The sequence below is a fragment of the Trachypithecus francoisi genome, unplaced genomic scaffold, assembly GCF_009764315.1.
Source record: "Trachypithecus francoisi isolate TF-2019V2 unplaced genomic scaffold, Tfra_2.0 Lachesis_group17, whole genome shotgun sequence".
NCBI lineage: Eukaryota > Metazoa > Chordata > Mammalia > Primates > Cercopithecidae > Trachypithecus > Trachypithecus francoisi.
Window position 1 is genome coordinate 105323877 of NW_022681462.1, and position 27918 is coordinate 105351794.

At 45.8% G+C, this 27918-nt stretch overlaps 2 protein-coding genes across 15 annotated transcripts in view; one reads left to right on the forward strand and one right to left on the reverse strand.

Moving 5' to 3' along the window:
- TRAPPC12 (trafficking protein particle complex 12) overlaps positions 1-11456 on the reverse strand; it is a 117703-nt gene extending 106247 nt beyond the window's left edge. For 6 of the 8 annotated variants that reach the window (XR_004428590.1, XR_004428589.1, XM_033176665.1 and 3 more), the window contains exons 1-2: positions 11261-11456; positions 2599-3652 (exon numbers count right to left, since the gene is read on the reverse strand). Coding sequence is in view for 6 of the 8 variants with exons in the window: in XM_033176665.1 (XP_033032556.1) it covers positions 2599-3652; positions 11261-11421 (1215 nt within the window). In the remaining 2 variants the exon portion in view is untranslated. Of the gene's footprint in view, positions 1-2598; positions 3653-10051; positions 10234-11260 lie in introns of those variants that run through there. The other 2 variants (XM_033176662.1, XM_033176663.1) reach the window with 2 other exon arrangements.
- Positions 11457-13185: 1729 nt separating this feature from the next.
- EIPR1 (EARP complex and GARP complex interacting protein 1) overlaps positions 13186-27918 on the forward strand; it is a 167197-nt gene continuing 152464 nt past the window's right edge. For 3 of the 7 annotated variants that reach the window (XR_004428593.1, XM_033176668.1, XM_033176669.1), the window contains exon 1: positions 13186-13465. Coding sequence is in view for 3 of the 7 variants with exons in the window: in XM_033176668.1 (XP_033032559.1) it covers positions 13424-13465 (42 nt within the window). In the remaining 4 variants the exon portion in view is untranslated. The remainder of the gene's footprint in view (positions 13466-27918) is intronic. The other 4 variants (XM_033176676.1, XM_033176675.1, XM_033176670.1 and 1 more) reach the window with 3 other exon arrangements.

The following is a 27918-nucleotide window of genomic DNA, read 5'->3' on the forward strand; positions in this document are numbered from 1 at the left end:
TCCTTCTTTCAGTTCAGGAAAACAGACACACACAGGACCTGAGGCCAGTAAACTGGGAGGTGGGGAGCCCTGCCATGTACAGTGCCATATGGAAACTACTAATCCTGTCCCACAATTTGGTTGCAATAAACTAAAACTGACATGCATATGATTTAATCTGATACATATGTATACATACATTTATAAAAATTTTATCATACTATGCATGCTACATGCTATCTTCTGTCCTGATTTTCACATTTAACAGTAGGAGATGAACCTCATTAAATATTCTGTTTTATATCTTTTTTAAAAATAGATTTTACAATTTATATTATTATTCACCAATGACCAGAGGAAGATTTTATTATTTAGAGCACTTTTAGGTTTGCTGCAACATTAAGCAGGGGATAGAGATCTTCCATATACTGCCTGTCCCCCTCAACACACAGTCTTGCCCATTAGCAACACACCTGGCCAGAGTGGCCCACCTACTGCAATGGATGGATCGACATGGACGCGGACACATCATTGTCACCCGAAGCCCACAGCTTATGTGGGGGTAGACTTTTGGTGTGGTACATTCCATGGGTTTGGTAAAAAAATAACAACATGAAAGCAGCATTAAAGTGTCACACAGAATAGTTTCATTGCCTTAAAATCCTCTATGTTCTGCCTGTTCATCCCTTCTTCCCCCTAACCCCGGCATCATTTTAAAACTTACGTAAATATTCCATTGTAAAGATGAGGTGAGTCATATGTATTCAAGTCTCCTAATAACGGGCTTTTAGATTATTTCAGATTCTTTGCAATTATAAACCACCCTGACAGACATCTCAGCAGCTGGTATATGTATACAAGTATGATGATTTCCTCACAATACATTCCTAAGAGTGGAATTTCTGGGTCAAAGGAAATGCACCTGTTGATGTGCATTTTAAAATTTACTTAAATACGTTTGTACTGATTTTGGTTTCACCTGGGCTGCCTTAGAGAGACTATTTTCCCACACTTCAACAAACAGTAAATCATGATTGATAGATGGAAATGGAAATGACTGGAGTGTGATGGCAGCAGGAGGCAGACAAATCTCAGGCAGACAAATTCTAGGCAGACTGGGCGGTCCCCGCTGAAACCTGACTGTCAAGCTCAAGAGTTTAAAGCGTAGCTGCAAGTCCCGGATAGACCCATGGAAGGGACTGAGAACCTCTCGTCCCATGTGGCGCACTTTTATCTGATTGCTTACCCCTCTTCACCTATTTTACATATACCTACCCTTCCCCAGTTGGTTTTTTCCACTATCGTTCCCATCTTTGAGTGGTGACTTCGTTTTAGCCTTCTTTTTTGCATACTCACAATCAGCATGCACCCCTCTTCTGAGCCCAAAATAGCCCGAGTCAGCCACATCAGGAGAGAGACCACCTGACTTCCGGTGGGGGACCACCCTCGCCTCCCCTCTCGGCTGAGAGCTGTTTTGTGCTCAATAAATCTCTTGTCCGCCCTCCTCACACTCTGGTTGTCAGCATAATCTCGTTCTCTTGGAGGCAGGACAAGAACTCAGGACACTGCGGAATGCAGGTACCAAGGCAGCAATACCACTGTAACCCTCCGTCCCCCACTCCCTTCGGCTGCCCCACTCAACAGGAAGCAATGGTCTGTTAATGTGCCCGTTTAGAGCTGTTAAGATGCCCGTTAGTCCGGCTGCAGACGCGGGTCGAAAAGAGCCGTGTGGACGCTCTAACATCCCTTCTAGGGCTTCGGGGTCGCGGGCGTCGCTGTTTGGACGCCACGGTGTTCCCCGCGCCTGGAGGCGGGAGTCCACTGTGGGAGTCACTTGTCACATGCCTGGTCCAGCTACAAGCCCCGTGTGGAGCCTACTCCTGTGCTGGCGGTTGGAGAAGCCCCAGGACCCCCGCACTCGGTTGCTCGCACAACCCTCCTGCTGAGGGCTGAGAGCAGTCACCGAGGCCACGGGATATGCCAAAGCGCAAGCCAGGGCGGCCTGGCAGGCCTAGAGGGCGAACCTGGGCCAAGAGGCCTGGGTCGGGGCATCGCCGACCGCGGAGGTCTCCGGCTGGCAAAGCAGCACCGAAAAAAATCCTGCGTTGTCTTTCATTAGCAGTGAGATTGAATATTTGTATATTACTATTTAGCTTAACGTTTACACATTTCTGTGACTTGTTACTTTTTGGGTCACGTATATTTTTCTTTTTTTAATATATATTTTTCTTATTCAACCTATAAAAATTCTACATCAGGCACGTTAAATGTTACAGGAATGTATTTTTCCCTATTTTAAAGAAAGAAATGGATTTATCAGTTACCGGAGTTCAAATGTCAGATGGATTACAGGACATGGAGAACTAACTGAGAGAATTACAGTAGAACTGTCTGCCTTGCTGGTATTTATTTCTACATCTCTGAATAGCAGTCCATCAAATACATTCTGTTGGGGAAACCAGCAGATCCTAATTACCCAGGCACAGAGGAACACAGCCGCTCACAATCGGATGTTAGGAATTGCTGAAAACAAGGCTTTCTCCGTCCCTTGCGGGGCACTACCCGAATCTCAGAGGCAGAGGGGAGGCACGACCTGGGAGGCAGGAGACCCGAGCTCACCTGGATGTTGTCGAACCTGAGGCCCGGCATGGTAAGGTTCTCCTTGTCCACGAACACGGCGCCGCGCTGCTGGGCGGCCACGGCCTGCAGGACTCCACGCGTGGCCTCGCCGGGGAGCCAGGCGTCGTTCCTCCGGTCCATCTCGCTCATGCTCAGGGCGGTGGCGAAGGGGTCGTCACTCCCCGCAAACACTGCCTGGATGTGCGCGAACGGCTCTGGCGACGCCGGGGGCGCAGCTGCCTGGGGCCCTCGCACGGCCGCGGGTTCGGGGCGCCCCTCGGTCCCGGGCACAGACAGGGGAGGCGGGCTGGCGGGAGCCGGGGAGCCCGCGCCGGGGTTGCTGACGGACACGAAGGCGGAGGTCGTGAAGGAGTCGAAGAAGTCCGAGGCCAAGGAGTGGCTGGCGGCCGCGTCTCCGAAGAACGTGCTGAGGCTGGGGCTGGGCTGCACCGCCTGGGGCGGCGTCCTGGCCGGGGCCTCGCTGGCGCCGCCGAAGCTGGGTGACTTCACCATCTGCGGCTCGAAGCCGTCCCCGGGGGCCGCGGGCGCGCGCTGGCTGAAGATGGTGCACACCGGGACCGGCTCCGCCACGGGAGGCTCCTGCTCCGGGCGCGCGGCGGCGCTGCCGGGGGCCTCGCGGGCCGCATCCTGCCTCGGGGCCCCTCCGCTACTGGGGGCCGCGTCCTCGGGCGCACAGTCGCCGCCGACCTCGCCAGTGGGACTCGGGGTGCCCGCGGGCTCCGGGCCCGGGTCGCCTTCCCCTCCGGGCTCAGCTTCTTCCCGCGCTCGGCCCAGGTCGCCCGCGTTGCCCTCGCTGTTGTTGGGGGAGTCGGAGATGAGGACGCTCTCCATCATGTGCTCGTTCAGTTTGTCCGCGAGAGGACTCGAGCCTTCCGACGCGGTCTCGTTCTCTTCGGATCCAAACTCATCTCCGCCAAGATCGATGGTTTCCTCGTGGAAGAGCGACCCCTGCTCCTCCGGGGGCGCGAGCTGAGGGGGGTGCGGGGCCTCCGGGGCCGGGGTCTCCTCGCCGCCGCCAGCGTCCTCCATGCTCCTGAAAGCGAAGACAGAAAGAAGGCCCCTCAGTGTGATCTTCGTTTACCTCAACCGAAAAATGCCTATTGCTTCGACTCAAATATTTGACTCAGACTTCCATTTCTCCAGCTTCTTATCCATGTGCTTTTGATTATGGTAAAATACACATAACATTTACCGCTTTAAGTTCAGTAGTGTTAAGTGCATCTACATTTCTGTGCAACCAATCTCCAGAACACTTTTCATGTTGCAAAACTAAAATCCTATCCCCATTAAACATCCCCCCCGTATACCCATCTCCCCTGCCCGGAACATCCACCATTCCACTATAACATAAGTGGAATCACCCGATAATCATCTTCTTCTCACTGGCTGATTTCACTTAGCATGAAGTCCTCAAGGGCTATTTACACGACAGTTTGGTCTGTTTCCTTCCTTTTTATGGATGAAAACTACCTAGGGTGTGCGTACACTACATTTGGTTTATCCAGCTAGCTGTTGATGAACACGTGGGTTGCTCCCATCTTTTAGCTATTGTGGATACTCCTGCAATGAACGTGGGTGTACAAATATCTCTTTGAGACCCTGCTTTCAATCACTTTGGGTATACACCTAGAAATAACTGCTGGATCATATGGTAATTCTATTTTTAATTTTTTTTGAGGCACCAAAAATCTGTTTTTCATAGTGGCTGAACCATTTGTCATTCCCACCAACAGTGGACAAGCGTTCCAATTCACATTCTTGCCAACACTTGTTATTTTGTTTTAATTGTATTTCATAGTAGTCATTCCAATAGGTGTGAGGTTCCAGCCATATAAACACTATTTTATTCTGAGACTCAGCTAAGTCCCTCCTCTTCCATGAAGCCCTCCCAAGACTCTTCAATTTATAATAGTCTCTTCACTCTTCCCCATGCTCTCCGCCCCCCTGCCCCAGCTCATATTATCTGCCTAACTCTGGAAATCTGAGACAGTGAGAATGAGATGAAAAACTTACACAGTAAGAAAACAACAGCGTGCTCACTGAGCACTGATGGCTGAAGCTAACAACACAACTAGCTAACGTTTATCGGCACATGCTATGCCCCTGGCTATATACACATATGCCTATGCGATTCGCAGAACGCCCCTCCGAGATAGCTGCTAGCACTGTCTTCGTTTCACAGATGAGGACACTGAGGCCTTGGGAGGCTATGTTAGCCAAAATCACAGAGCCAGTGAGTGGGGAAACCAGGACCAGCCGAAGCTGGCATGTTGAGGGGCCACTGGCTGGTAGAGGCCACAGAATGAAACAAAGAGCTCGAACTGTAAAAAAGTATTTGTTCCTTTCCTTGAAAAACTTTTACTTTATGTAGTTTTACTGTCATAGTGAACAAATTCAAGTTAAGGAAATCTAAGAGACTATGATAAAAGATAAGGGATTTTTTTTCAGAATAAAACAATACGTACTTTTACTTAAAAAATGACACTTAGCTGATCTCTAGATAAGACTACCCTTTTCTCACTGTCAACACTTCCATCACTGTATTCCCAATGAGTCAGCCTTCCCAAAACATTATTTTAAAGTAGTTAATCCAAGTTATACATGTGAAGAAGTTTCCGGTTCAGCCTGGTCAGTTACTAATTCCCTTATGCATTCATCCAATAATTGTTAAGTGTAAATGAATAAAAAAATCAAATGAAAAGGAGTAAAACCTTTGTTTCCTGCCACGTTTCACCGCGAGCCTGAAGAACAAAATGCCCTAGAACCCCAAAGCGGGAAGCCCCGGGCATGGTAAGGCTGCTCCTTCAGGTCCCACCTGCACAGGGATAGAGGCTGGGCACAAGGAGCAAACAAGCAGCCTGAGGCAGTGCCCTCTGTAGTCTCCCAGCAGGACCTGAAGACACTACCGTGGTCTGCGTATTTTTTTTTAGAAATAATAATTTATTTCCATATAAGCTAATGATGAAAGAAAGGGATTTTCCCTCCCTCTCATCTCCCCTCAGCCCTAACAAGATTCTAGGTTCTAAAGCTAATTCTGATTCAATCTCACAGATTTAAAAAGTTGTATTGCCTTTGTGAAGAAACTTTTTTTAAGAAACAATTGTTACTATTATGAAGATGAAGCTGCTTTAAATCTCTAAGATTTAGGGAAATCTGTTTATCAGAGATATAATAATAAAGAACATCACCTAGAAAAAAATTACCAAATTATAAAAATTAAAGTAAAATGCTTCTAAATTATAAAGCTTAAAAACTTTATAAAATGTAAATTAAAGAGAACTGATAAAACGGGAATGTCCAAAATTTTCATTAATACCTGCAGACCACTTTTGAGAAGAGAATAAAAAAATAAATTTTATTCTTAAGTAAATACCAAAGTAATAAAAAGCCCTAATAATTTAGGGCAGGGATGATCACTTTTGCTTTCACACAAATAAAATCAGATGCAGGAAAATGCTTGTAAGGATCTGAGGGTTTCTTCTCTAGAAAATCAAGAGGAATGCTCAAATAAAAATGATTCAAAACATGATTTAGATGACGCCTTTATGAATGGGAAGACATTATAAAGTTACATCTATATAAATAATATACATTAGATTTTGTGACAAGGGACATATAATTTTTAGCAAATAGCTTCTTCACTTCAAGGGTTTCCGTACTCTAATCTTATGCCAGTGTAAGGTTCAAATGCAAAGCAGACAGTAGTAATAACCATGTGTATATGACCAGATAGTTCTATAACCATAAAAAAAGTACAACTAGTAGTTAAGTCTTCCCACAAAGAAAATCTAGGGTCCAGACGGTTTACCAGTGAATTCTACCAAAGATTCCGTACAGATAATTCCTACAGTACAAAAATTCTTGCAGAGAAGAAAAAAGACACATGACCCAATTCACTTTATAAGGCTAATATAACCTGAGACCAAAATTTGACAAGGCCATACTAAAAAGGAAACTATCATCTCACTCATGAACACACATGCAAAAATCTTGAATTAGCTAACTGAATCAGAAATGTATTTATCTTCATACCAAACTCAGGTTATCCCAGAAATGTACTGTTGGTTTAATGCTAGGAAATCTTTTTATGTAATTCAACACACTGACAGATTAAATAATAAAAAGTACATGACTATCTCAATAGATGCACAAGAAAGTATCTAATAAAATTCAGCATCTGCTCAAGATAAAACCTGTCAGCAAACTAGCAACAGAACGCAACCTCCTTAATGCAATCAAGGGTATTTACCAAAAACCTAAAGGAAACCTCAAATGAATGGTGAAACGTTTAAAGCATTCTCTTTAAAAGTAGAAAAAAGATAAAGATGTCCTCTTCAAGATTTTTATGCTGCCTAATACTGGAGGCCTCAGGCAGGATTAAGACAAGAAAAATAACTAAAAGCTACAATAAAAACTGAAAAGAAAAAAATATAAACCTTCATTCTTCGTGTATGATTATTTATGTAGAATACATCAAAAATCTATGGTATAAAGACTGAACTATTGGGCCGGCCACGGTGGTTCATGCCTGTAATCCTAGCAATTTGGGAGGCCGAGGAGGGTGGATAACCTGAGGTCAGAAGTTCAAGACCAGCCTGGTCAACATGGTGAAACACTATCTCTACTAAATATACAAAAATTAGACGGCCGTGGTGGCGGGTGCCTGTAATCCCAGCTACTCAGGAGACTGAGGCAGGAAAATTGCTTGAACCCACAAGGCGGAGGTTGCAGTGAGTTGAGATTGCGCCATTGTGCTCCAGCCTGGGCAACAACAGCAAAACTTCATCTCAAAAAACAAACCAAAACAAAAAACAAGACTGAACCATCACAAGGGAATATGTAGCACACATTAAGGGAAGAGATGATTTCCCTCAAGTGATGCGTCAACAAATCATGCATCTGGGAAAAAATAACTTGGAATCTTGCCTTACCTCAGACACAGTATCAATCTCAGGGACATTAAAAACTTAACTGTGAAGGCCGGGTGCGGTGGCTCACGCCTGTAATCCCAGCACTTTCGGAGGCCGAGGCGGGCAGATCACCAGGTCAGGAGTTCAAGACAAGCCTGGCCAACATGGTAAAACCCCATCTCTACTAACAATACAAAAATTAGCCAGGCGTGGTGGCGGGCACCTGTAATCCCAGCTACTCTGCTACTCAGGAGGCTGAGGCAGGAGAATCACTTGAACCCAGGAGGCGGAGGTTGCAGTGAGCCGAGATCGTGGCACGACACTTTGGCCTGGGTGACAGAGCAAGACTCCATCTCGGGGGAGAAAAAAATTAACTGTGAAAGGCAAAACTTCAAAACTTTCAAAAGAAAATATAAGATAATATATTTTTAGAGTAGGGAAAGCCTCTTAAACCAGGCATAATAAATAAGTACAAACCATAGAGGGAAAATGGATACATTTGCTATATGAAAATGGAAAGTTCTATCATGAAAAATCTAAAAAAAGTGAAACAAATGTATCATTAAGAATCTAAAAAATGGGAAACAAACAAATGTACCTGAGAAAGGATTAACACGAAGAATACATACAGAATTCCTACAAATGAATAATAGGACACTAAATGATCCATAAGGAAAATAAGCAACAGGGCTGAAAGGGGTGTACCTTTGAACATCCATGTTGAGAAACCACTTGGTATTATCTAGCAAAGTTTAAAAAGCACATATCTTATCACTTCAATAACTATACATTTTGATTTTTCCCAGAACAATTTTTCACCCATGGGTTTAAGTTATTACTATTATTTTACTAGTATTGTTATTTTCTGAGACACAGTCTTGCTCTGTCACCCTGGTGAGAGTGCAATGGGACGATGGTGGCTTACTACAGCCTCGGCCTTCTGGGCTCAAGCCCATCCTCCTGCCTGTGCATGGGTGCCACTGTTTAATCCTCTTTATTCTGATTTACCAACCTCATCTAAAAGATCAAGATTTTAAGTGTCTTAACATTTTAAGACACTTAAAATCATTAAGTGTCTCCTTTCACTCTTAAAGGAGTCTTGGTTGAGACAATAAATATGCAGTCATAGTACCTAGGACCTAGCAATTCCATTGCTAGATGCATACCATGGAGGAATACCTGTACATGAGCAGTGTAAGCTATGATGCTGACTTTTATAAATAACAAATCAAAATACCTTTCTTCTAAGTCCTAAAAGAAAAAGCAGGCTGGACGCAGTGGCTCATGCCTGTAATCCCAGCACTTTGGGAGGCCAAAGCAGGCAGATCACAAGGTCAGGAGATCGAGACCATCCTGGCTAACATGGTGAAACGCCGTCTCTACTAAAATACAAAAAATTAGCCAGGCATGGTGGCGGGCACCTGTAGACCCAGCTACTTGGGAGGCTGAGGCAGGAGAATCGCTTGAACTCAGGAGAAGAGGTTGCAGTGAGCTGAGATCGTGCCACTGCACTCTAGCCTGGCGACAGAACAAGACTCCATCTCAAAAAAAAAAAAAAAATGGAAATAAACACAGCCTGTAGACACAGTAATAAGTAGACTGTGGTATACTAAAACATAAAATATTAAAATAGCAGTAAAAATCAGTGGTGAACTGTTCTGTATCTAACATATAAATTATGTTTGGATTTCGCAAATATAATTTTGCACAAAGAATGAGTAGAAAAATAAACAGCATGACTCTGTATATTCAAAAAAAAGTCAGGATATAGTAACAGCCACTTTAGTGAGGGAGGGGTGGAAGGTGACGGCAGGAGAGCTTGACTGGGGAGGGATACACAAGAGTTTCAATGCATAGGGAAATGGTGCCCATCTTATGCTGGTAATGGAAGACTGGGTTGACTGGATCTTTAAATCTCACATGTGTGTTATAGTCTTTATATTTCATAATTAAAAATGGAAAAACACAAGTATCTGTTCTTGATTTGTACGTGATAGAAATCATCTTTTCTCCCTCCTATCATTGGCTTTATTTTTATTAAACCATAAATAGGATTTTAAGCTTACATAAGCTTACAGAAGCTTTGCATCACAGTGCAGCAAAGAAATCTGACTTTCTCCTTGTCCAGCTGAGGGCTTTGCACAAGAATGTGCTTAATTAATTGTTTAAATTTTTTTTAATATTAAATTAAAGTAATTCTGTATTTGAGAAATAAAAAGTTCCTAAGAACATTTAAAACTTGGTTTCTCAGGTCCATTTTCTGGACACAGACACTCTGTAAATATAAATCTTTTACCAAATTGCAGTCACGTAAAATTTCTTCCCATAAGGGCACTAGGGTGTGTAGTGGAAATCTAGGTAGCATGTATTAATAGAAGTCTCCATGTAATGAACACTCGCTACAGATCAAGCATTTTACCTGTATTATTTAGTACTCATCATAAACTTATGAAGCATTATTATCACCTCCATCATACAGCAGAGAAGGCCAAGTGATTTGCCTAACATCACACTGACAGTACCTGATGGTGACAGGCTACCCACACAGGGTCTTCTGCCAGTACTCTTTTCTCTGTGCTGGTCACCTCTCAGCTCCTCTTGCAAGGTTGCTAGGCAGGGGTGGGCAGAAAGAGCTCTGAATGCAGGGTCTCAACAACTGTGTTGACTTTTAGCTTCAGGACCAAGTGAAGTAACCTCTGAAAATCTTGATCTTTTAGATGAGGTTGGTAAATCAGAATAAAGAGGATTAAACAGTGACACCCATGCACAGACATCTTTTAAAGTGTGAAGAGCTGCACAGATCGAAGCATAGTAATTCATTTTAAGGATAAAGCAGACTGGCAACACCCAGTTTAGTAACCGTGAAGCCCCAGTCAGAACTCACAAACTGTAAGAACTGAATGAGTAACACTGTGTAATATTTCATTTGCGTTTTCCCTGTCCCTCTCCCACCCCAATCCCACGACAGGGGCCTGGCTCGTTATCAGCCACTATCTCCTGAATTTGCGAAAAGTGTTTGAATCCCAAGACACCATATCTTCAAGTAGCCATAAAAAAGGTACGAACCCTAGGTCCAAGAAAAATTTTCCTTGGGGCTAAACTCTTTCGTCGTCAAGAGTGAAAAAAATGACACATTAAAACACATCTTTGACCCTAACGCTTTCTGTTGAATAAATGCTTTTTCGGTCTTCATAGTAAATACACTCTACAATCAGTATGCGTAGCAACAGCGGACATTTACGCAGTGACTCAAATGCTTTTACACTGCATTGCAGCCTCACAATGCTGAGTTTGGCAGGCAGGTCATTAGTAACCTCTTTCCGCAGGAGGGTGAATTAAGCCTAAGAGAAGTTAAGGGGCTTGCTGGGGGCCAGGCTGGCACCGAGCCTGGAGCTGGGGGTCTCGGGGACGCCTGGACGCGCGCCAGCGGGTAGCTTCCCACCCGCTTCGCACCAGCTTCCCCTCCCTGCAACCTCTGCGGGCTGCAGAGACGCTCCCAGCCCTCTGCACACGTGGAGAGCGAGGGCCGCGGCGGCGTGGAGCCTGGCACAAGGCCCGCGGAGCACAGACGCCCTCGGGTGGCAGGCGACCCCGCGCCCGGACCGCACGCCCACTGTAGCATCGGCCCCAGAGAAGATCCCCCGGGCTGAGGCCGAGGCCGGCGTGCTCCCTCCCCGAGGAGGCTCTACACGGTCCCATCCCCTCTTGACTGCCGAGGCCCTGATCCTCACCTGCCACCCGCCCACTGGGGCTGGGGGAAGGGGGTCACCTGCGGCCGTGACCAGGGTCCGGGAAGAAGGTGACAGAAGCCGGGAATCCGAGAGGAACCAGCAGCCCGGGCAGCCCTGTGCGCCTGCGCGTGCCGGGCCGCGGCACGCCTACTTCCGCGCATGCCTGGTGCAGGAACCCGTGGCCATGGTCCCAGGCCGGAAATGGCGTTCGTTTCCGGTTCGTCGGCTGCGAGGGGGGCCTGGAGCCCAAGGTGTGAGCGCGTCCAGGCAACCAGGAGCCGGTAGTTGAGGGAAACGGACCCTGTACTTGGAAATAGGAACGGAGACTACACTCCATCTAGCCTGATTCTGTCACTCAGAGGCAATAGGCAAGCCTGTGGCAGATGCGGCGGGTGAAAGGGAGTCCCTTAGGCTATTTTTATTGGCCAGCATAGCCTAGAAATCAATGTTTCTAGGGATTTGTCTTTGTGTTTATCTGTATTTTCTAAGTTTCTTACCATGCAGCTGCAGTACTTGTATAATAAAATTGATGATAAAGATATCAGTGATAGGTGGGTGGATTTAATCCCGAAGTATGAAGGCCCTGTTAGCTCCGCAGTATTGGCAAACGGAGCGGTTGAATAGGATGATTCTCATGTCTGGGCCATTGCTTACTTGCTTTTTTCTGGGCCATTTTCTTACTTTTTCTTTCTTTCCTTTTTTTTTTTAGAGCGAGTCTGGCTCTGTCGCCCAGGCTGGAGTGCAGTGCCGCAATCTCGGTTCACTGCAACCTCCCCCTCCCGGGTTCAAGCGATTCTCCTGCCTCAGCCTCCCTAGTGGCTGGGATTACAGGCGCGTGCCACCACGCCCGGCTAATTTTTGTATTTTTTGTAGAGACGGGGGTTTCACTGTGTTGGCCAGGCAGGTCTCGAACTCCTGACCTTGTGATCCACCCGCCTCGGCCTCCCAAAGTGCTGGGATTACAAGCGTGAGCCACCGCGCCCGGCCTGCTTGATTTCTAATGTTATCTCTAAAATCTCATCCACTCAACAGATACTCATCCAGCCTTAACTCCATACCACGTGCCATGCTCAACTGAGCAAAACCAGACCCAACCATTTCCATCACGGAGATCAATAAAGGGTAGAGGGGAAAGCTAATCACAGAAATTGAGGAAAGGTGCGGGGTCCTGGAAGCCCTGGTGGAAACAGGCTAGCGGCGTGGTTCAGCTATGATGTATTTTGGAGTCCTTGCAATGCCATTTCTGCTGGCCCAAGGCCAGGGCAGGGACTTTGGGCGGGATGCGTAATAGGGGCGGTCTCTCCACCGCAAGTCTTCATTCTTTGGAGACCTCTAGGAACCCCAGGACCTCCCCTTCCGACTCCTATTCGGAGGCATATGCTGGTCCAGGAACACCAGTGGTGCGGTGCCGGCTTTCATGATAACCCTATCCTTGGTAGGGCTTCCTTTGCCACACAGTGCTGGGCACCTGCAGAAATACATTTGGCATGGCCCTGACTTAGGGCACCTGGGGCCGAACCTAAGGGAGTCAGCTCAGATGCCCATCCTGGCTACCCAATGGACTAATGCGCGCTGCGACTGTGTTACTCAACTTTGCAGCGTCTCATCTGTAAAATGGGAGTGTAACAGCTTATTCATAGGGTTGGATGAAGCTCCTTACGGCACTGCATGTGAAGCGCTGACCCAGCGCTTAGGAACGCCAAGTACAGTACAAATGACAATACATGGTGGCGCCCAACTACGGCGCGAGCGATTCTTTGATGCGATGGCTAGCTAAGGCTAATCGCCGCTCGCTGCCGACGGTCTGCGCCCAGAGTCAGCCTCCGCAGTCCGCTCCGCCCACCACCTTATTTCCTCTTGGCCGGGTTCTCACCTCCAGTGGCCAGCGAGCTGAGAGCCCGGATGTGAGCCCAAGTGGGCATGCGCAAAAGCCAGCGCAGCTGCCATTGGTCGCTGGTGAGGAACAGATTGATGACACATCCGAAAAATAGGAAGTGGCCACTACGGAAGCTGTTCTGGTCCAGAAAGGCTGCCAGTTGGGAGTCGTTTGCTGCGCGGAGGGAATGAATGGGCGCTGGGAACACGCCCGCGAGGTGGGGACGCGCTGGCCGTAGCGAGGGCCTTAGCGTGTGAGTGGCCTGGGTCTGGTCGCTTCCCCGCAGCATGGAGGACGATGCACCAGTGATCTACGGGCTGGAGTTCCAGGTGGGTCACTCGGAGGGCGGCAGGTGCTGCTCGGCCTGGCTGCTGACAGTATGAGCGGTCCCATGGTGACTTCGGTTTGCAGATCTCCCACCAGCCCTGCAAGGACCCGTGTCTAGTTCCCATTTTGCAGAGGAGTAAACTGGAGGCTTCAGGAGGTTAAACGGTTTTACTGGATAACAGGGTTGGCACAGCCGTCCTGCCTCCTTCCCCTTCACATCCTGTCCCGAACATGACTTCTGACCTGGAAGTTCTCACTTTGGTGGACTCATTTGCTTACACGCCTACCTTTTCCTCTAGAATTTGAGTTCCTGAAGGTAGGGACTGTATGTTGTTTTAAAAAAAAATCGTTTGATTTTGAAACAATTTAAAGTATTTAGAAGAGTTGCAAAGATACATAGAAAGTTCTTTACCCTACACCCAGCTTCCCTTAATGTTACCACTTTACATAACCATGATATATTTATCAAAGCTTAGAAATTAACATTGGTACACTAATATTAAGTGTACCACTAATATTAAGTATTACTTAATAATTAATAATTAAGTATTAAGTAACTATCTTCGGATTTAACTGTTTTCACACTACTGGGGGCCTATTTTTTATCTTGTAGTTTCCAGTGCCTATTCATGACTGTCACATAGTAGGTGTTCAACAAATGACTATCAACTGAATGAGCCCCCAGAGCATAAGCAATGCACATGGCAATTCAGGACAGCAAGAGAGCTGACGTGGATAGAGCAAATGCGTCAGGGGGAGTGAGGTAGGGGATGAGATGAGCCGGGGGGAAGATGACCATTGTTAGAGCCCTGTACTGGTTTTCATCTATTTGAGTAACTTTTGAGAATGTATTATGCCTAAAGCACTGAGGGACAGATAAAGAGATAGAAACACAGTTCACTGCCACATGAAATACTTAATACATAATTTTGTGCAGCAATATGTGTTAAAGATATAAATGATGTCTGCTTTTTTTTTTTTTTTGAGATGGAGTCTTGCTCTGTTGCCCAAGCTAGAGTGCAGTGGTGTGATCTCGGCTCGCTGCAAGCTCCACCTCCTGGGTTCAAGCGATTCTCCTGTCTCAGCCTCCCGAGTAGCTGGGACTACAGGCATCCGCCACCACACCCAACTAATTTTTGTATTTTTAGTAGATAACGGGGTTTCACCTCTTGGCATGGCTGGTCTTGAACTCCTGACCTTGTGATCTGCCCACCTCCACCTCCCAAAGTGTTGGGATCACAGGCATGAGCCACCGCACCCAGCCCATGTCTGCTTTTAAGTAGGTTACAGTCAGAGAGGCAGCAGCGTTAGTAAAATAATATATGCTACCCAGACACCTAAGTTTTAAATCTTGACTCTAGCACTTATTAACTATGTGACCTTGGGCCTCAGTTTCCTTTGCCAATAAAATAAGCATCTCCCCCCCCGCCACCTGGTGGCTGTTATGAAATTAAATGGGTTAATACACTTAATTGAAGCACTTAAAACAGTACCTGGCATATAGTTTGTTCAATAAGTGTTGTTCTAATTGTTATAATGAGAGAAAATTCCTTTTTTTTTTCTTTGTAGAAACAGGGTTTCGCTATGTTGCCCAGGCTGGTCTCACACTCCTGAGCTCGAGCGATCTGCCCGCCTTGGCCTCCCAAAGTGCTGGGATTACAGTCATGAGCCAGTGCACCCTGCCTAAGACAAAATTCTTACAAATAAATTTTGTATAGGGCAGCAGCTAAGTGTCCTGTGTAATAAACTAGGCTATAGGATTTGACCAGTGGCTGTATCACATTCACAAGGCTGATGGCTTAACTACCAGTGATTTAGCTCTGGACTGTGTGTCACTGCTTAGCACTGTACAAATATTTCATTTACTTCTCACAGCAATCATTATTGGTAGGTGTTATTGTTCCTGTTTTACAGATGAAGAAACAGGCTCAGAGAGAATAGTTACCTGTCCAAGGCCACTTAACTAGTAAATGATAGACCTTGGATTCTGACCTAGTTAGGCTTTTAACCCAAACTGACCTCAAAGCCCCTTACTTGCTAAGTTCTGTTGCTTTCTCCTTAACTAGATATACATAGGGATACATGGGGAGAGACCACATGGGTAGACAGAAGGTTCCATAATCTTGTACTGCCTGAAGGTGCACACTCTGCCAGTGCTACTTAATATAACTTCTTGATCTTAAGAAATCTCTCAAAAAACCCAGAGGATTTTATCTTCAGTATCTTTGTATCTTTGAGGTTAACTGAAATGTCATTTTCTGAGATTTGAAAAATGAATTGAAATCGATTCTCCTAAGGGAGTCAAATATATTATTGGATTTTTCTTCTTTATCTTAAAAGAAGTAGCTGACTTTTGCTGCTTGGATTTTATTGGATAGTACCATGGACCAAGACTTTCTTGAGTTTGAAGAACCATCATTGCAGTAAACAAGAAAAGAACTGAAAACGATAGTTTTTTTTTTTTTGGCTTGTCAGTGACATTCAAATCCCATGGAAAACACTTTACATGAAAAGCTAGAGATCTGGTTATTGACCACTGAGTGAAGGTAATGAGACTTGAAAGGTAAAGGGCAGTACTACAACTGCAAATAAAAGACGACCAACATAGACGGTCGTTAAGATCGCAAAATGCCGAGCAAATTCATGGTAATGATTCTGGATTTCTTCATAATTATATTTGAAATGCATGAAATTTCAAATGATATTTGAAATGCTTTTGCACACTTTTAGTTTACTGGTCAGTAGAAATCCATTTTCTCAAAATGAGTTTAATGAATACTTGTCAGTTAACAAAACAGTAGTTCTTGGTGACTATCTCAAAGTGTATACAAACAGTATGACTTCTCTCCTGCAATCATGTTTCTTTGAACTTTTGACATTAATCGACCTTCTTTAGTCGTGTGGGTCAAATCTCCATGTGGCAAACATGCCTAGTGATGGGAAGAGCGAACCTCTAGGCAGTGGTGGCTTTGCCCGTGTGTAGGTCTGGGGGCAGGCGTGTGACTAAGATGGACCAGCGGCCAGCAGGGCCTGCAGGTGTAGGCAGAGTGAGGGCTGCGTCTGTCAATTCCCATTTGACCCCACTGCTGCCAAGTGAGCTGGGCCAGACCAGAAAGGATGGCCAGGGTGGGAAGGTGGGTGACAATGATGACTTGGGCTTGTTTCAAGTCGCTTTCCCTTAGGTTTACCACCAAAACCAGTAAGCAAGCAGGGCAGGTTGTAAGCCACACAAGGGTATGAGTGCCTCCTTTCTGTTCTGGGAGATTCTCCTGGAGTCCTGAGATCAGTGCACTCAGGTCACAGGGGCAAAGAGACCAAGGGCTTTTGGCTTTTTGTGCCATCAGGCTGAGGGACAGATGGACCAGGCCAGCGCTCAAGGGTCTGCCTCTTGCCAAGTGAGGAAAGAGTTTTGAAATGGAAGATAGAGGTTAAATTTTCTTTTCTTTTTTCTTTTTTTGAGACGGAGTCTCCCTCTATCACCCAGGCTGGAGTGCAGTGGCGCGATCTTGGTTCACTGCAAGCTCCGCCTCCCAGGTTCACGCCATTCTCCTGCCTCAGCCTCCTGAGTAGCTGGGACTACAGGCGCCTGCCACCATGCCTGGCTAATTTTTTGTATTTTTAGTAGAGATGGGGTTTCAGTGTGTTAGCCAGGATGGTCTCGATCTCCTGAGCTTGTGATCCACCTGCCTCGGCCTCCCAAAGTGCTGGGATTACAGGCGTGAGCCACCACACCCGGCCTAGAGATTAAATTTTCAAATGCTTTTTTATATCCATGGAACTGATAATTTGGTCTTAGGATTTTTCTCTTTTGATCTCTTTGGTCAGTTACGTTAATGGCTTTTTAAATATTGGCCCAGCCTTTGCATCCTTAGAAATAATTCCACTTGATTATGGAATAGTCCTCTGCTGGATTCGGTTTACAAGTCATTTACTTAAAATTTTCACATTAATATCTGTGTATTTTCTTGGTTGAATTTTGTTTCATTGCTATGCTGGCTGCGTAAAAAGCACTTGGGAATTTTCCTTCTGTTTCTGTGTTGGAAATAACTGAAGGTAGTGATGGTGTTGCCTGCTCCTAAGGCGTGGTGCTCTTACGACGTTGACTTTTTAATCTGTGGTGACTAGTTGTTCAGATTTCTTGTCTTTCTTTTCTGATCAGTTTTGGTAACTTACATTTTCCTGGAAAATTCATCATTTATTCAGTGGACAAATATTTATTTATTCCCTGCAATAAGGCACTATTGTATGTGCCTGGAACACAGCATAGGAGGAAACAGACAAAATCCCAACCCTCGTGGATTTACGCACCCAAGAGGCACCTTGCAGTGGTATTTCTGTAGAGGAGCGAAGTCTCTGAGAATTGAGGATTTGTCTTTTAGGTTGTTCCCATTTTTTTTTTTTTTTTAATTTCATCAGTTGAATTTTTTTTGTTTATTTTTTATTTATTTTTATTTTTACTTATATTTTGGGACAGTCTGGCTGTGTCACCCAAACTGGAGTGCTGGGGCGCAGTCTTGGCTCACTGAAACCTCCACTTCCCAGGTTCAAGCAGTTCTCCCGCCTCAGCCTCCTGAGTAGCTGGGATTATCGGCATGCACCACCACACCCAGCTAATTTTTGTATTTTTAGTAGAGATGGGGTTTCACCATGTTGGTCAGGCTGGTCTCGAACTCCTGACCTCGTCATCTGTCTGCCTCGGCCTCCCAAAGTTCTGGGATTACAGGCGTGAGCCACGGCGCCCAGCTAGTTGAAATTTTTAATACAAAAAATTCAAAAACAATTTCCATTCATTTGCTCAGCATTTTTTTTTTTTTTTTTTTTTTTTGAGAAGGAGTCTGGCTCTGTGGCCCAGCCTGGTGTGCAGTGGTGCAATCTCGGCTCACTGCAATCTCCACCTCCCGGGTTCACGCCATTCTCCTGCCTCAGCCTCCCAAGTAGCTGGGACTATAGGCACCCGCGGCCACACCCAGGCTAATTTTTTGCATTTTTAGTAGAGATGGGGTTTCACCGTGTTAGCCAGGATGGTCTCGATCTGCTGACCTCGTGATCCACCCGCCTCGGCCTCCCAAAGTGCTGGGATTACAGGCCTGAGCCACCGTGCCGGGCCTGCTCAGCATTTTTCTTTCTTTCCTTTTTTTTTTGAGACAAAGTTTCGCTCTTCTTGCCCAGGCTGGAGTGCAGTGGTGCAATATTGGCTCATCACAACCTCCGCCTCCCGGGTTCAAGCAATTCTTCTGCCTCAGCCACCCAAGTAGTAGCTGAGATTACAGGCATGCGCCACCATGCCTGGCTCATTTTTTTGTATTTTTAATAGAGACGGGGTTTCTCCATGTTGGTCAGGCTGGTATTGAACTCCTGACCTCAGGTGATCCGCCCGCCTCGACCTCCCAAAGTGCTGGGATTACAGACTTGAGCCACTGTGCCTGGCCCATTGCTAAGCATTTTGCTATCTTAATTACCCTCTCTGTTGGTCTTCTGTCTTTTATTTGCAGTTGCTTAAATTATTTGTTTCCATTCTTTTTATTAATACAAGCATTTTAAGCACATGGATTTTCTTTCGAACACTCACTTCTTGATTTTATTGTTTTGTGGATGTTTTGCAGCTTTGAATTTAATTTTGAATTTCAGGTCAAATTTCTTTTTTGATCTGAAATTCGTTGAAGGGACCCTTCTCAATTCTGCCCCTGTTGCCTGCTGTGTTTGGGGTTTGTCTTTGTGTCCTTTCCACTGCAGACTTCCTTCTTGTGCTGGAAGTTTTCATTTCTATGAGCTGGAAGTTTTCATTTCCATCTATTTGTCTTGCGTTGTCTTGCCATATCTTCTTTGAGCTCTGCTTTGCATTTTTCTCTTTTACTTTTCTTTTCTTTTTTCTTTTGAAACTAGGTTTTGCTGTCACCTAGGCTGGAGTGCAGTGGCACAATCTCAGCTCACTGCAACCTCTGCCTCCTGGGTTCAAGAGATTCTCCTGTCTCAGCCTCCCAAGTAGTTGTGATTACAGATGCATGCCACCATACCCAGCCAATTTTTGTATTGTTCGTAGAGACAGGGTTTTGCCATGTTGGGCATGGCAAAGGTTGGCCAGGCTGGTCTTGAACTCCTGACCTCAAGTGATCCTCCCACCTTGGCTTCCCAAAGTGCTGGAATTACAAGTGTGAGCCACCATGCCGGGCCTCTTTTTAAAAAAGTTTTCTTGAGACAAGGTCTTGCTCTGTTGCCCAGGCTGTAGTGCAGTAGTGCAATCATGGCTCATGGTAGCCTGGAACTCTTGGGCCCAAGCCATCACCTGGCTTCAGCCTCCCAAGTAGCTGAGACTACAGGCCCAGCTCATTTATTATTTATTTATTTATTTATCTCTATCTATCTACTCTATCTAGTCAATCACTTAATTAATCAATGAGATGGGGATCTCATCATATTGTCCAGGCTGGTCTTGTACTCCTGGGCTCAAGCAATCTTTCCACTTTGGCCTCTTACAGTTGTGGAATTACAGTCTTGAGCCACCACACCCAGCTTCTTCTTTTTTTTTAATTAAAATGATTTTTAAATTGATGCATATTAAATGTATATAGTTTCAGGGTATATGTGATAAGTTAATACATTCATATGATTGTAAAAATCAAATCAGTGTATCTGAGATATCCATCACCTTAAATATTTGTTTTTTCTTTGTGTCAGAACTATTCAGATTATTCTTTTTTAGCTATTCTGAAATGTACGATAGACTATTGTAAACTGTAGTGAACCTGCTGATATACCAAACGCTATACCTTATTTCGTCTATCCAACTGTATATTTGTACCTATTAACCAACTTTTCTTCATCTAAGCCACCTGCTACTTTTCTCAGTCTCTGGTAACCATCAGTCTACTCCATCTTCAGAAGGTCCACTTTTTTTTTTTTAGCTCCCACAAATGACTGAGAACATGTGTTGTCTTTCTGTGCTTGGCTTAGTTCACTTCACAGAATGACCTCCAGTTCGATCCATGTTGCTGCTAATGACAGGATTTCATTCTTTTTTCTTTCTTTTTTTGTGAGACAGGGTCTCACTCTGTCATCCAGGCTGGAGTGCAGTGGTGTGATCTCGGCTCAACTGATCCTCCCGCGTCAGGCCCCGGAGTAGCTGAGACTACAGGTTAATTTTTTTTTTTTTGTATTTTTTGTAAAGATGGGATTTCGTCATGTTGCTCAGGCTGGTCTCGAACTCCTGAGCTCCAGCAATCCTCCTGCCTTGGATTCCCAAAGTGCGGGGATTACAGGCATGAGCCACTGTCCGTGGCAATTTTATTCTTTTTTGTGACTGAGTAGTATTCCACTGTGTGCGTATACCACATTTTCTTTATTCATCTATTGATGGGCACTTAGACTGATTCCATGTCTTGGCTGTTGTGAACAATGCTGCAGTGCACCCGAGGGTGCAGGTATCTCTTCCACATACTGATTTTCTTTCCTCTGATTATCTACCCAGTAGTGGGATTGCTGGATGATATGGTAGCTCTAGTTTTAGTTTTTTGAGGCAATGCCATACTCTTTTCCATAATGACTGTACTAATTTATATTCCCATCAGTAGCATATGAGGGCTCCCTTTCTCTACATCCTTGCCAGCATCTGCTATTGTCTGTCTTTTTAATAAAAATTATTCTAACTGGGTGAAATGATATCTCATTGTGGTTTTGATTTACATTTCTCTGACAATTAGTGATGTTGAACATTTTTTCATGTACCTATTGGCCATTTGTGTATCTTCTTTTGAGAAATATCTGTTCAGATCTTTTGCCCATTTTTTAATTGAGTTATGTTATTTTATTTTTTGCTGTTGAGTTGTCTGAGCTTCTTATATGTTGTGGTTATTAATCCCTTGACAGATGGATATTTGCAAATCTTTACCCCGTTCTGTGTCCTTTTGTTTTCTTATCTATTTTTTTGAGACATGGTCTCACTCTGTCCAGCAGGCTGGAGTGCGGGGGTACAGTCTCTGGTCATGGCAGCCTTGGCGCTCAAGCCTCCCATCTCAGCCTCTTGAGTAGCTGGGACTACAGGTGCACACCTCCACACTCGGCTGACTTTTATATTTTATGTAGAGACGGGATTTCAGCATGTGCCCAGGCTGGTCCCAAACTCTTGAGCTCAAGTCCACCTTGAGGCCCACCTTGGCCTCCCAAAGTATTGGGATTATAGGCATGAGCCACCATGCCTGGCTGCTCGTCTTTTCTTCTCTTCCCTGTTTTTAGAAAGATGATTCCTCCATTAAGTTTTATGAGTTTTGTTGATGCGTTTGATTACAATTTTCAGCTACCCTGTGTCAATACTGTGTCAACACAAAAACTTTGTGTTTTCCATTCTTTGATGTCTTTTTCTGTTTTTCTTCCCTGCCCGAGCCTTTGCTTGGCGCCTGTGCTCGCTTCTTTTGTTTTTTTATTTTTATTTTTATTTTTATTTTTTTTTGAGACGGAGTCTTGCTCTGTCGCCCAGGCTGGAGTACAGTGGCCGGATCTCAGCTCACTGCAAGCTCCGCCTGCCGGGTTTACGCCATTCTCCTGCCTCAGCCTCCCGAGTAGCTGGGACTACAGGCGCCCGCCACCTCGCCCGGCTATTTTTTTGTATTTTTTAGTAGAAACGGGGTTTCACCATGTTAGCCAGGATGGTCTCGATCTCCTGACCTCGTGATCCGCCCGTCTCGGCCTCCCAAAGTGCTGGGATTACAGGCTTGAGCCACTGCGCCCGGCCTTCTTTTGATCGCTGGTCTTTTCATGGTGAATCTTTCCTGGTCCAGCAGGATCTATATGTGGAGCTGGGCCTGGCCCCCATCGCGGGCTGGCAGGAATGCTGACAACATGCCGTTGTGTTTGTGAGGAAATTCTTTGAGCTGTCATTTACCCCAAGCCAAAGGAGAAGGGCAGATGCAGGCTGCCCAGGATGCAATGCCTCTCTCCTCAGCTTGAAGAGCCAGAAACAGCTTCTTGAGAAGACACCAGGCGGCCCTGCCTGCCCTGCTCTCCTTCCTACCATGTGGTGTGTGGGAAGCACCTGGCCCCAGCCCGGGCACCTGTTGCCGTTGTCCCCTCCAGGGGGACATTGCCCATTTCAGCATTGCTTTCAGGGCATGCACGTGATCTAGGGACTGCTGCCTGGGTGTGCGGGGCTGTGGCTCCCCCAGCCTGCCTCTAGCACCTCAGCAGCCAATGCCATCTGTCTTCAGATACTATGCCTTTGGATTATAGATGTTTCTGAGTTTCACTGTAGATGGAGTTTATATTTCCATTTTTTCTTCTCCTTTTTTTTTTGAGACAGAATCTTGCTCTGTCGCCCAGGCTGGAGTGCAATGGCGTGATCTCCTTCTCCTTCCTGCTTTTGTGTGATTTCCCAGAGTCTGAGGGGAAAGAAATGAAGTCTTCAGCCCACCGCTTAAAACCTGAAGTCCAGATTTGACTTGATAAAGTAGCTTTTGTGGTGAGGTTTAGGGTAAACTGGAACATGGACTCAGTCAGGAAAATTGGTTAAGAGGTTGTTAAAATGTAATTTAAGTACAGAATGGGGAGAGGAGGGTAGGGATGGAGAGTGCTGGAAGAGCCAGAGCCCAGGTATTGGATGTGGGGCTGGGAGGGAGGGGCTCACCCCCATGTGTATGAATGGGGCAGGCTGGAGGGAGGGGCTCATCCCCTTGTGTATGAATGGGGCAAGCTGTGGGGGAGAGGCTCACCCCCGTGTGTATGAATGGGGCAAGCTGGAGGGAGGGGCTCATCCCCTTGTGTATGAATGGGGCAAGCTGTGGAGGAGGGGCTCACCCCCGTGTGTATGAATGGGGCAAACTGTGGGGGAGGGGCTTACCCCGTGTGTATGAATGGGGCAAGCTGGAGGGAGGGGCTCATCCCCTTGTGTATGAATGGGGCAAGCTGTGGGGGAGGGGCTCACCCCCTGTGTGTATGAATGGGGCAAGCTGGAGGGAGGGGCTCATCCCCTTGTGATGAAAGGGGCTGGCGGGACTGGGGAGGGACAGGGACCAGAAGGGTAGTAGAAGTCCAAGCTTAGTTAAGTGGACGTGCCCAGGGGCACTTAGTGCAGGTCTGGCTTGGGCAGTGTAGGAGGTGCCTGGGCACTGGATTCGCATTTGGAAAGCATGGGCCTAACTTACAGAAGAGGGAGCATGCCTAAGACGAAGGTGTGGATGAGAAAAGTCAGAATCGAACTCCAGAAACAAAAATGTAGGTGAAGGGAGAAAGAAGAGCGTGAGGCCACTGGGAAGGCCTTGCAGGGTGTGCAGAGTGTGGAGGTGCCCGTGCGAGGGAGTCCAAGGGCTTGGGCAGGGTCAGAGGGTGGAGGCGCCCGTGCTAGGGAGTCCGAGGGCTTGGGCAGGGTCAGAGGGTGGAGGCGCCCGTGCGAGGGAGTCCGAGGGCTTGCTTGGGCAGGGTTGGCGCTGGAGGTGGCTGTTGGGTCTGACAGTTGGGTGACTCTGATGACTGAGTGGGGGTCAGATCAGCACAGGGTGAGGAACTGGGCGCAGCTGACTGGAAGGGCTGGAAGGGCACTCCTCCCCTGCTTACCCATCGTTACGTCTGCTGTGAGTGGAAGGACGGAGATAGGGGAGTAGCTTAGGAGGGACATGGAGTCAAAGACAGTTTTTTGTTTTTTTTTTCCCGAGGAGAAGGAGACATGTGAGCTATTAACGAAGAAGCCAGAGAAGAGGGAGAGGTGGAGAGCACAATGGCTGTTATGGGGGTTTCCTGGAAGCCAGAGATGGCTCTGTTTCCTTGGGGACCTGTGAAGTGAGTTCTTTCGTTGCAGCTTAGGGGGCTAGGCTTGCACCAGGGGCTTGCGAAGAGATTGCAGGTAATATCTGCCCCAGGCAATACGAAATGGAGGCAGTGAGGGTGGAATGAAGGCACCTTAGCTATGTGGAAAGGCTTGGACTTCAACGGGTAAGTGCAGGAGCGAATGAATGAATGTGTGTTAGGGCTTCTGGGCTCTCAGAAATACAGCTTCACCACCTCAGTTTTCCTGGAGGGTTTATTTTCCTTTTAATGCACTTCAATTCTTTGACTGCATTTTTTCTTTTGGGTGTAGGAGATGAGAAATGGGTTTTTAGGTAACACGGAATGGGGAAGTTAGGACTTTGCCCCCTTTCCTTCTTTTCCTTTGTTTCTTCTCTTCTTCCCTCCTCCCTTCTCATCTCCTTCCTTCTGCCTCCCCTTTTCCCGCACTTTCCCCTTCCTGACAGTGTCCTGGTGTTTGGTGAGCAGCGCTCTGTAGTGGTCCTTTCTGGAGGGAGACTCAGTGTAGGAGAGCAGTTTCATCTGCCCCTGGCCTGTGTCTCCCCTGCTTCAAGCAGAGGCCCCTTTCCACCTGCCGTCCTTAAACCTTCTAAGCGGGAGAATTCTGATAGCAAGCTTTAGTGGACATGGTTTGCTAGCTGTTTCTGGTAACCACTTACTTGCTTAACCTAGTAAGCAAATGAATACAGTTGTGAGTTTCCCAAGGGAATGGTGTGCGCTCAGTTAATATGTCTAGGTACTGATATTTCTACCTTCTCCAAGTAATCATAAGGTTCCTGATGATTCTTTCCTGCTATGGTCCTGAACTCTCAGCATTTCCAATTCCTTTGCCTGGTTTGATTCCCTACAGGGTGCTGGTAGACTAGAAATTTGGCTTTGTGAGAAAAACACCTTGGCCTTTCTTTTTCCTTTTCTTTTTTTGAGATGGAGTCTTACTCTTGTCGCCCAGGCTGGAGTGCAATGGCACGATCTTGGCTCACTGTAACCTCTGCCTCCCGGGTTCAAGTGATTGTCCTGCCTTAGCCTCTTGAATAGCTGAGATTACAGGTGCCCACCACCACATCCAGCTAAGTTTTGTATTTTTAGTAGAGACGGGTTTCACCATGTTGGCCGGGGTAGTCTCGAACTCCTGACCTCAGGTGATCTGCTTGCCTCGGCCTCCCAGAGTCCTGGGATTACAGGCATGAACCACTGCGCCTGGCCTCACCTTGGCCTTTCTTTATGAGAACTGGGGAAAATGCATGGAATTTCTATTATAAAGTGACCTGTATTCCAACTTCTACCAAAGTGCCATTTGTGTTGCCATCAACCCTACTTTACCATGAGAGAGCCATAGCCAGGCTGAACAGTGGGAGTGTGGGTTCTTTTTCCCCTTTAGTAGCTTTGAGGCAGAGGCAAAATCACATGACCTTGCTGGTCCTTAGTTTCTTTATGTACTAAATGGGAATAATCCTCATCCTGTCTTCCTGTGTACTTCATTGAATTATGAGGATGAACCAAGACAGAATATGTGGAAATGTTTTTTGACATATTATACCATAAAAATTTGATCTTTTATCATAAGGTCATTGGAACACCTGTAAAACGATCATTCTGACTAGACTTAGTGGTCATTTTATCATTACTTTAATCGAAGAGGTAGAGTTATACACATAGAGATCTGTCACCAGAATGGCCCCAATTAAATAATTTTTGGAAAGCTCTTAAACTTTTTATTTCACTGTGATTTTTAAAGATACATTTTAGATATGTCTATACAAATGATTTTCCGTTTCCATTTCTTTTTAAGAAGTGTCTTTTCTTGTATGAGCTTGAATAAGATAGTTCCAAATTTGCAATGCTTTTCTAAAACTACATCCTCTTCACTCCGTCTGAAACAGATGATCTATTTAGACTTGTTTTTCTGCCTGCTTACCATGATTCCTCTCCAGGTATGCGGCTCTCAGCTCTGCAAATTGCTTTAGAGTGGAGTAAATTGAATGCTGGTTCATTATTGTCACTCAAGTAGCTTCTGCATTTTCTGAATTGCCCTTCGTTTTTCAGTATGATAGCCACTGATACAATTTGCTTATTTTTGGTTTTCTTCTATTTTCAAGTGATGGCATTTAATCCTGCCTTCTGTCTAACTTGGAGCTCCTGGGTTCATTTTGATAAATGTTAATATGTTGTTATTATGGTCTGTGCCAGAGTTTTTGATACTTAATCGTCTATCATCATGTCTTTTAGTCTTTTTGAGTCTTTGTCTCCTCTCTCCTAATGAGAGTCCAAGTTTCCTGAGGGCAGAGGTGGTGCCTCGTACCTCTTTAATGCCGCCACTGTACCTGCTACTAGGCAACCCTTCATCACTGACTTGAGGCATAGACAAGCTTTTCTGTAGAAAGTAATCATTCCCTTTCAGTTGGGTCCTCTCCTGGGGGCTGTTTTTGGGGCCTTTTGGGCTTTTTAACGTCTAGGGTGACAACACAGTCCTGCATTTGAAAATCTTGGTGTTCTTGTCTGAAGGTGGACCTGTCCCAGTGTTCTCTCTCCTGACCTGGGGTTCAGCCTTGGAGCCATCAGGGCTTTGTCTTTCAGGAATGGCTTGCACTCCTCCTCATCAGAGTCATCTTTCTCCAAGCCAGAGTCAGAGACTTTGTGAACTTGCTAATAATTATATGCAAAATTTTCTGTGCATGTATGCACATTTTTGGCAGAAGGCCTATAACTGGCTCCAAAAATTGTCCAGGGAAGTTGCAGCAGAGGGTAGAGGGATACCGACAGTGGGACTGTTTTTTTGTGTGTGTGTGTGTGTTTTTTAGTAGAGACGGGGTTTCACCAGATTAGCCAGGATGTTCTCGATCTCCTGACGTCGTGATCTGCCCGTCTCGGCCTCCCAAAGTGCTGGGATTACAGGCTTGAGCCGCCGCGCCCGGCCGACAGTGGGACTCTTAAATGCTCCTTGAAGAGCTGAATTGACCCGCACAGATATTTTCTCCAAGTGTCTAATCATGGACATGTTGCTCTAGACAAGCGTATTCTTGGTTTTATTAAAATGTATTTTAGCTGCCGAAGTTTTGTGCTGCTATTTTGGGAAGGTTGGAAACATAGATAATATTGGTTATGTTTTCTAAGAATAGTTCATGAAATTGTTCTCTCTCAACTTTTTTTGCAATGGACACCCAAGAGATGTCATTGTTTTGCTCTAGTTGTGGAAACCAAGTCAAAACTAGGCAGAGTAAATGGTCAGGGCAACCATTCACTTGTTTCTCTTACCTGGTTTTGAAAGAAATGAATCAAAACACCAGAAAGAACATGTACGAGTTGGATGTGACCGCAGTCGAGGTGGGAATTGGGTGTCAAGTGTGTTCAGAGCTCGTATGGGAAGGGGGCGTGACCGCATGGGGGCGTTTAGTGAACTGTATGGTGCAGGGTTAGTTTCCTGTTGCTGCCATAACAAAGTCCCACAAACATAGTGGCTCAAAATAACATTATTTGATGATTTTACAGTTCTTGTAGGTCACAAACCCAAAATGAATCTCCCTGGGCTAAAGTCAAGACATCAGTGGGTCTCTGTTACTTCTTGGAGGCACTAGGGGAGAATCTGTGTCTTCACCTTTTTTAACTTTCAGGGGCACCCACATCCCTTGGCTCATGGACTCTGTTAAAAGAAAAACTTAGCTGAATTAAATGTAAAGGAGTTTAACTGAAC